Source organism: Diorhabda sublineata, chromosome 6 (genome assembly GCF_026230105.1).
Source record: "Diorhabda sublineata isolate icDioSubl1.1 chromosome 6, icDioSubl1.1, whole genome shotgun sequence".
Taxonomy (NCBI): Eukaryota; Metazoa; Arthropoda; class Insecta; order Coleoptera; family Chrysomelidae; genus Diorhabda; species Diorhabda sublineata.
This window is the reverse complement of record NC_079479.1, coordinates 9,116,327-9,125,281: the sequence shown is the minus strand read 5'-3', so window position 1 is coordinate 9,125,281 and position 8,955 is coordinate 9,116,327. Positions and strand designations below refer to the sequence as shown.

Here is an 8,955-nt window from a genome sequence, read left to right as displayed (position 1 = left end):
AATTTGGTATTTTGAATCTAATTTCAATGAGTTTTAACTAATCTTGAGATTATATGAGATAATCTGATTCTCATCGTCTAATTTCAAATTTGGTTATTCTATTTTCATAGAAAACCATAGAGTGTACATAAATATAAGCGTCCGCAACGTTTTTCTATGAGCGAATTTTCTAAAAATCAGGAAATATACGAGTTTTCCAAAAAAACAGGAAATATTCGAGATAAGTCTGTAATTTATTTGATTGATTTAACAAGTTTTAAATTTATAAAAGTTTCAGCTCTTATTTAAAGTGGATTTCGCTCAGCTCGCCATCTAGAAGGCCATCTAAAAGAAGAAAAAATCCAGTGCTTGTAAAAATTTTGAAATATGTCAAATATTATCAGAAAGCAGTAGATAATCAGATTTTAAAGTGTATTGAAGTAAACACAGTAGATAAAGTTTTTTAAAGTAATTCATAATTCTTTCACTTTCAGAATGACCGAAGAAAATATTTTCACATTCGTACCAAACATAATAGGTTTGTAAAGTTGTATTTATCATTTTATATACTTTTATGCGGTTTTTATTATTTTTTAGGATATGCAAGAATTGTTTTGGCAATAATTTCATTTTATTTCATGCCTACTAACTATGTTATAGCCTGTACTTGTTACGTAGTATCAGCCCTATTAGATGCTTTTGATGGTCATGCTGCCAGGTATTATTTCATCTTAAAAATATCTTGAGACAAATTGATCAATAATGTAATTAAATTAGTAAAAAATGTTTTATCTAATAAGAGATTGCCAAAAACAGCTCACACTAAATATTTATTATTATTATTGTGTATTATGAAATAATTTACACCACATATATCAGAAAAGACAAATTGCACTTTCTTTTTCGGATGAAAAAATAATAACAAATGTCGCGAAAGAAGATGGAGACATAACAGTAAAATTTCTTGATCCGATAGGACTATCCCTCTCATTTTACTGGCCAAAACGAGATGATATATGTGATCTGCTCTAAAGTAAAATTTTTTGGAATACTTATGGGATTGTGTGGTTGTTTCATAAGATGAAGGGAGAAATTGCAACAAAATTACAGCATTTGAGGAAAAAAGTGCTTTGCCATTAGGACAACACACTCCTGTGATTGCCATAGCTAAAATTTACAACTTACATTTCCAATTGATTGACCACCCACCCAATCTGCCCCAACGATTTTTTTCTTCTTTGCTTACCTCAAAGTTTCACTTTCAAGAGAAAGATTATCATCAGACGAGGACGTTATCGCAGTTAGACCATCGATGGATAAGGGTAAAGACATAAAATGAGACTATGTTGAAAAATAGATGGGCAGTACATTTTTTTAAACGACCCTCGTATTTCAAAGTATACACCAAATTTCAGAAAATGATGCATGAATGTTATTGATAGAATTCCTTTTTCCAGACATTTTGATCAAAGTACCAAGTTTGGTGCAATGCTAGATCAACTAACCGATCGTTGTGGAACTATGGGATTGGTAACTGTGCTAGCTCATTTTTATCCAAAATATAGCTTTTTATTTATTATGTCTATGTGTATTGACGTTGCGTGCCACTGGATATTTTTACACACGTAAATATTCTTTTATTTTTTTTTGAATTATCAATATTTTCCAAATTGTTTTATCTTTATTTTCAGATCTGTATTGCAAGGAAAAAGTAGTCACAAATTTGTTGACATGTCAGAAAATCCCATTATGAATTTATATTATACAAATAAAACTGTGTTGTTTCTAATGTGTGCAGGTAACGAAGCATTTTATGCTTCGCTGTACCTTCTTCACTTCACCGAAGGACCAATTGGTAAGTATTATATTGTTATTGAAAACCCAAATTGTGAAAACAGCTATTTTACTAAACGTGTAAATGTCACCAATAACAGTTAAGTTTTAAGAAAAATTTTAGTTAGAATATAAGTCCAAGGAGCCCTTGTGAAGATTTTTTTAAGATCATTGGGCCGATTAGGAAATGTCTACTCTATGGTTGTAGATATGCCATATTGGTCAGCATGATAATAATATCTGAGTTTGAGAATTTCTCATAGCAACATTTCAATTTTCTCTTATTTGATTTACCAAAAACACAATTTTTGATTTGCTTGTGGAGCGCACCTCGAGTGGGGAAGATGTAGGAGTCAGAAAGAAATAAGGGAAAAGTGAAAGGGACAGAGGGGGGAATATATGTTTTAACCCAGCTATATGCTTGGATCTTTATTAGTAATTTTTTTATCACTATCGGGTTGTAAAAATTATCATATAGATATATAATTTGTTATTCTAACATTCTTTCTTAAAAAATAAGAAAAAATAGTAGAAATATACTTTTTTGCAATTTTATTACCCTCTCATACCTTAGATTATGATTAAATCTTTAGATAAGTGACATTGGGACTCCTTACATACAATTATTAATCTCTCTTATCTTAATATAACTTTAAGATGTAATCAGATTGATCTGTAGGGGCACCTTGAGCGCTCCGACTTATTTTAAGGGCTCATATTGACTGGAGATACTTATCAATAGGCGAGGTACCCTCCTAGATTCCAAAATCCCCTCTAGGGCTCCCCTACTATTAGTCATATACTTTGGACACTTTACATATGTCGTTAAATCTATTTTTTTAGTATAAACTTGATAGAAGTTATTCTATTTTATGTACACATTGTATATATATTATGTTTATAAATCTTTGTTTTTTTGTATAAATTTTCAAAATTATGATTTACTAAATAACTTGTATTTTCAGTTGTAGGTCTGGGACTATTCAAAATAATACTTTTCCTCTCTGCACCCATATGTTTTTTGAAAACTGGAATTTCACTTTTGCACTGCATTGTTGCGTCAAAAAATTTGGCAATCATCGATGTAAACGAGAGAAAGAAGTTGTCGAAGAAAGCATTTTAATAAAAACACAGACATATTTATTGTCTCCTTGAATATCTTCATTAGTCGTATATGTTTTGTGAAATTCTAGTCTAACATAGTATTAAGTACAAGCTAGTAGTTGAAGAATTCTTCTCCCGCTGACCAATATATATTCAAAAACAATATAAGATATTGTGAAAACTAAATTATTCATCGGTTTCACTTATTATTGAATTTGAGATTCATTTTGTTATTAAATGATATTGAAAGATGTTGATATCCAATACAGAGAAGCTCCAAGTCTTTGTAAAAGAAACAAAATGCTCCAATACAGAGCAAAATTGATGTTGGAAAACTAATCAACAACTTGGTTTAAAACTTTTATTGTCACTGGACACATAGTAGTGTTAAAAGCTCGTCTGAGTGCTGGGTACTCGTGACATGCATTCTTCTTTCTTTATGCACCAGCAGCATTCTGGATCGTTCTTAATTCCAGCTTTGTAAGTAGACTACTGAGAGCTGTTAGAACAACACTTTTGGTCGTACCAAGAATTGGCACATCGCAAAGAAAAATAAATTTTGACTACTGTTTTTGGAGTCTTTCAACTAAAGAGTTGAAAAAATATTATTCATCGTTCATAGTTAATTGTAGCCCCACTTGATTCTACCAAAGCCGACATCCTTTGAGAAGCCGATCAGGCGCTTTGTGAACCTTTTATGTCATTAGGCGAGCTGTGAGTGTTTTAACCGCGCTCATATGAGTGCTAGGCACTCACAGATGACGCGGTTTAAGATTTCATTCTCCTCCATGCACCAATGGCACTCCGGATCGTCTGTAACGTCCATGGTGGTCGAATTCCGCGCCTGTTTAGTTGGAGCAGTTGTTTGGTGTGGTCCATCCATGTCTATTCTTTACCGAGCCTGCCTTGCGAGTAGACCGTTGAGCTACACGAAAAATGGGTTCATTGGTGAGAGATGTTTTTTTTTTATCTTATTTGTGATATGAAAAGGACTTAATTCGTGGTAGGGATTTATTAGCTTTAGCCCTGATGTAGGAAAAATTCCTCTGCGGGGTTTATTTTGTGCCAAGATGGAGCTATCCCAAATATTTACTTTGTGTTTTTGTTTTCTATTCCAAGTTTCTTTTCCAATTCTTTTACTCCAATCAAGAAATATGACTTGGTAAGTTCTTACCAGAAGGAAAAGGGGAAACTAAGGAAAAATATAAAATCGCAAGTGAAAATTGTAGTAACAAAAATGTTTAATTTAAGAATACAGATTGGAAGAGAATCATTATTCGTTCCATTTATTTTCTATTTACCTTTATAGGAACATCCTTTTCAAATATAAGATCAGTTTTTGATGGATAAACGACTTTGAGCTGTTCGGACTGATCGACTGTCTTCACTTGTTGAACTTCAATATCCTTTTCAAATAACAAAACCATGTCCTTGAGGATAGTACTTAATACTGTTTTGCAGATATGAATGGACGCAGAGCTGGTGACTTCCAAGAATATTTTAGTTGTTGTAACTTCTATCTGAAAACAGTAGCCTAATTGAAGTTAAAGTAAACATAACCTATTTGAAGCTAAAGTAAACCTAAATTAATCGAAGTTAAAGTAAACATAACCTAATCGAAGCTGAAGTAAATATAACCTAATCGAAGTTATAGTAAACATAACCTAATCGAAGCTGAAGTAAACTTAATTTAATCGAAGCTATAGTAATTCTCATCTAATCGAAGCTACAGTTAACCTAACCAAAAAATAGATTAATTTTTCATTCTACTATTCTTGCAAAATCACATTTTATATTCCAATGAGTTTGGTTATAATGCCAAATATTCATAAAAGTTTTTAAAGAAATTGAAAATTCAATTTAAACTACTTGCAATTACAATAACGAACCAATACGCACAAAGTGTTGCTATTCAGTATAATGAGTGATACCAAATGCGTTGTTTGGTTCATTATTGTGATATTATTTTGAATGATGCTGGATTTTAAACAAAAGTACCAAAAATAATGGATTACTTTACTAATGTCCGAGTTAGTGATGGGAGGAAATGATATAACTTCTGCTTTCGAATTCACTAAACAAGGATATTCGGGTTTTCTTTCGATGAGGTACAAAAATTTGTGAATCCCGCTGTAAGTGTTCCTTTTCTTTTCTTTTCTCAAGTTATTAGCTTCCGTTTGCAATTTAGAGAAGAGGTCAGCTCCAGTCATTACAGTTGCTCTATTCAATGGTTTTATCATTAGTTCTGAAGGTAAGGCAGTTTTATAGGTTAGATTTCCTGGAGGCTAAAACATTGAAACAATTACACAATTTTATAAATATTATATTCCTACCACAAAATTCAAAAATTTTCATATAAATTCATCTTAAGTTGGTAATATCTAAAATAAAAAGCGATTAATCATACCAATTTGTTGAAATCGTGTGTAGCTATAGTTGCCAAATTCCTTTTTTCACATACTGTATCATGTAATCTATTTTGTAATTGAATAAATTTTTTGAATGTATCTTCAGTAAATGAAACATTATCCACTATGCATGCTACAAAATGCTCCCTTACAGATTTTACACTATCCATTATCAGTACCTGAAATATATTAAATTATTTGAAACATGTAGTTATATTTAATTTTGCCCGTTCTCTATATCATTTCAAATATTCTCAAAGCTCATTCTTTTAATCTCGTATATATACATGCATTATTTTATTTTTCTTTTTTTGATAATTTGAAAAACCCCTCAAGATCTGACGAATCATCGTTTTTTACAGTAGGAATATTCAACAACAAACTTTCTTGAGAAAACAAAAATCAAAGACAATGAAAAGCCATTCAAATTAAAATGTGAAAAAATTCTGTCAACTTTACTTGTAGCATTATTTATAATAAACTAGGGGTGACTATTATTTTTTGATTACACAATAACACCAGGAAGATACTTAGAAAATAATCTGCTAAAGATAGCTCAGCTTTTGGAGCAACCGTTTTCTAATAAAAATTTGGAGTTATTAATTCGGCAAGAATATTTAGAAGTAGTTATTCCTTATTTGTATTTAAAAACTTTAACAATCTATAGTTCTCAAAATAGGAGTAACAAACACCACCTTACATATATATTCATTTTTTGAAAACATTTCAAATAACTTGAGTTGATTTTGTGTAACTTTTTTATTTATTTCTAGTTGTAACCTAGTTAATGGTTGTTCGATTTAAAATGAAAATCTCGATAAATTCACAAATAGCTTCAAAAATTATACAAAGTCTATATACTAGGGAGTGTAGAATTTTTTATGTTGCTTGATGTCAAATCAGTGTCAACATATATTTGTTTAAAAACTTACCATTAAAATAAATATTAATATTCAAAAACAAATTTATATTTCAAAGAATAAATGAAATCTTACCTTGAACTCATCTGTTGCGGCCTTAACGTTTATATTATACTTGTAATCGATCGAAGATTCTTCTTCAACATCATGATTCTGTTTAGTTTTGGTTTTTTTCTTTGTATTCCCAGCATTTTCAATTGTAACGACCTTTGGACAATGTTGTTTCACATAATCCAAAACTTGTTTTGTTCTACATTGATCGATTAATTTCATCAGTCTTCTATCCAATATTGGATTTGATTTCAAATTTAAATCTGAAAGCAAATTAGCAAATTTTACAAATATTTGTATAACTGAAAAAATATTTAATGTTTTTCATTATATTCATCTTGTTTTGGGTAACAATATCAGTATTATTAGAAATCCTGAGTCTTTTCCAAATTCTACATAATAGAAAAATAATGAAAACATACCATTAATTAGATTAAATGAGATGGGATGTAAAGGACGTGGATCTGTTGGTTTACCAGTTAGGTAAAAACGACTTTGCTACCTCTCTGAAGGATATGAGGCCTTTCACTTCTGGCTTTAAGAAGCTTTAATATAAAAACCGTAGCCTTTGTCTATAGACAACCACATACTCACAGAAGAGGTCTTCGACAATTTTGTTATAGAGATAACAAGAGCTATCGGGATTTGCTCCGATTTTCTTCAGATGTTAGTTCATCAGTGAGCATAGCAGTAACTTTTCTTAACTCAATAAAACAGCCGTTTGGGACCAGTTGGTAGAATAAGAAAGAAATGTCTTCAATTGTTTCAGACCTAGGATCTTACTCCATGTTTCTAATTTCTTCTTGTTTTCTATTGTTTTATAACCATAACTTAATAGACCTACAAAAGGTTGTGGTCCTATCAAAGGATGACTAGGTATCCACATCACTCTTTATTGTTTGCTCCCAGTTAGTTCAAAGATTGGGTACAATCCCATACTAGCTAAATTAAGAGGCAAGTGCTTGGAGGATTCCTCTGTTATCAAAATAAATATCTTCGCATTGATATAGTTGCTTGTCCAAATAACATATGTTTCTCACTGGAAAATAAAAGGTTCTGAAACCATTTAGTGGAATTGGTTCCAGGATCATATATTCCTGCCAATACTTGTTCATTTTTCGTTTTGAAGCCATGAATGTAGAATAGCAATGAGTCTCATTGGAATACAAACCAATGAGCCTCATTGGAATGCAATATACGTATTTACCCATTGCTGTCGATTTGTTATATGATAAAACATTTAGAATCCGTAATAAAAGATTATAATTTGGAAAGAATATTATTAAGTATGAATTTATGGAACTGATATTCATATTAAGTTATCACTGCTCCAATGCTCAGAATTACATTGTCCAACCTATGTATTGAGTTAGTTAACGCCTTTAAAGATTTAGTTTACTTTCAGTCAATTTTAATTGTAAGAGTTAGGTAGTGGTAGTGTTTTGATAAAGCTCAAAATGGTAATGAAACTTGTTTGTATGAAAATAATTTTTTTGAATTCAACTAAAGTCTGTTCCTTAATAGTGATTATACTCAACATCAAGGTTAAACAGAATAATTGTTTATACTTTACCTTTTAATTTGAGACAATCTGCTAGCTCCCCAGGAAGTGTCTTCAACTTATTATTACTTATATCTAGTAATTTTAAAGCGGGTAAAATGTTTATGTTGTGTGCTATTTCTTCTATTTCGTTTCCTTGTAACTTCAATTCCGTTAAGTTGACCATTTCTTTGGAGCAAATTGGAAAATGTTTTAAATTATTATTGGATAGATCTAGAACCGTCAATTTCACAGCATTTGTGAATACAGGAAAACAATTCAACTGATTACTATTTAAATTCAACGTAACTAACGGTAGATTAGAAAAACTTTCTGGAATGCATTTCAGAAAGTTTCTAGATAAATCTAAGATTTTAAGTTTATTTAATTTCGATACGTTCACATTAATTTCCTCCAATTTGTTGGAATGCAGTACCAAAGTTTGTAAATTACATAAATTACTTATGGCATCCGGAATTTCAGACAGTTCTGTTTCGTGTATATTCAAATAATTTAAAAAATTTAGTGTAAAAAGTTTGTGATCTAGTCCATCTTTAGTTATTCTGGAACTAATTTCCTTTCCTGATAAAATAATTTCATGTCGATTTTCCTTTTCAACTTTATCAATCTCCGGCCACATGTTTTTATAGGTTATATATATTCCTCGAAAAGTAAACTATAAATTTTTACATTAACTTCAAAAAAGTATTAAACACTTCAACAAAATCTGAGAAATATATAGGATTCTGTAAATTAAAACGTATCAAAAATAGGCAAAACTGATATTTAATCGCTGTAGTTCAAAATTACTGTTACAGTCGTTACGCCTACACCTCAAAATATAAAATAGCTAAGTTAAACTATTTTGTTTTATCTTGTCCTGCAAGAAACAGAATAAAACGTTATTCATAAAAACATTATCAATGAGCCATCTTATTTCTTGGGATTTTGAATTCTGTACAATTTTTGTGAAATTAGAATTGGTATAAATAATGCAGTAGTTCAAATAACAGGTACTAGTTTGACCAACCTTTCGAATAAAAAAAACTGGTTTTCGTATTTTCGCCATCTATTGGAGAATACGTGAAATACATTAATTAAAAAGTCCCTAAATTTTTAG

General features: G+C 30.5%; 2 protein-coding genes across 2 annotated transcripts; one reads left to right on the top strand and one right to left on the bottom strand.

Moving 5' to 3' along the window:
• Positions 1 to 343: 343 nt before the first annotated feature.
• Positions 344 to 4,267, top strand: LOC130446061 (CDP-diacylglycerol--inositol 3-phosphatidyltransferase). Its single transcript, XM_056782079.1, has 5 exons — positions 344 to 517; positions 577 to 697; positions 1,437 to 1,604; positions 1,671 to 1,834; positions 2,778 to 4,267. The coding sequence occupies exons 1-5, from the start codon at positions 475 to 477 to the stop codon at positions 2,933 to 2,935; spliced, it is 654 nt and encodes a 217-aa protein (XP_056638057.1). The 5' UTR covers positions 344 to 474; the 3' UTR covers positions 2,936 to 4,267.
• On the bottom strand, positions 4,134 to 8,862 carry LOC130446060 (leucine-rich repeat-containing protein 47-like). Its single transcript, XM_056782078.1, has 5 exons — positions 7,869 to 8,862; positions 6,320 to 6,558; positions 5,324 to 5,503; positions 4,932 to 5,201; positions 4,134 to 4,436 (listed from the first exon to the last, which is right to left on the bottom strand). Exons 1-5 carry the CDS (start codon positions 8,473 to 8,475, stop codon positions 4,203 to 4,205), a joined length of 1,530 nt encoding a protein of 509 aa, XP_056638056.1. The 5' UTR covers positions 8,476 to 8,862; the 3' UTR covers positions 4,134 to 4,202.
• Positions 8,863 to 8,955: the final 93 nt, after the last annotated feature.

Excerpts from the sequence above, each read along its gene's own strand:
- LOC130446061 (XM_056782079.1), top strand. The coding sequence starts at position 475 with ATGACCGAAGAAAATATTTTCACATTCGTACCAAACATAATAG. Across the intron at positions 1,605-1,670 it reads CACTGGATATTTTTACACAC|ATCTGTATTGCAAGGAAAAA; the intron begins GTAAATATTCTT and ends CTTTATTTTCAG. Across the intron at positions 1,835-2,777 it reads CTTCACCGAAGGACCAATTG|TTGTAGGTCTGGGACTATTC; the intron begins GTAAGTATTATA and ends TTGTATTTTCAG.
- LOC130446060 (XM_056782078.1), bottom strand. The coding sequence starts at position 8,475 with ATGTGGCCGGAGATTGATAAAGTTGAAAAGGAAAATCGACATGAAATT. Across the intron at positions 6,559-7,868 it reads AGATTGTCTCAAATTAAAAG|ATTTAAATTTGAAATCAAAT; the intron begins GTAAAGTATAAA and ends ATTTGCTTTCAG. Across the intron at positions 4,437-4,931 it reads CTAACTCGGACATTAGTAAA|ATAGAAGTTACAACAACTAA; the intron begins GTAATCCATTAT and ends TACTGTTTTCAG.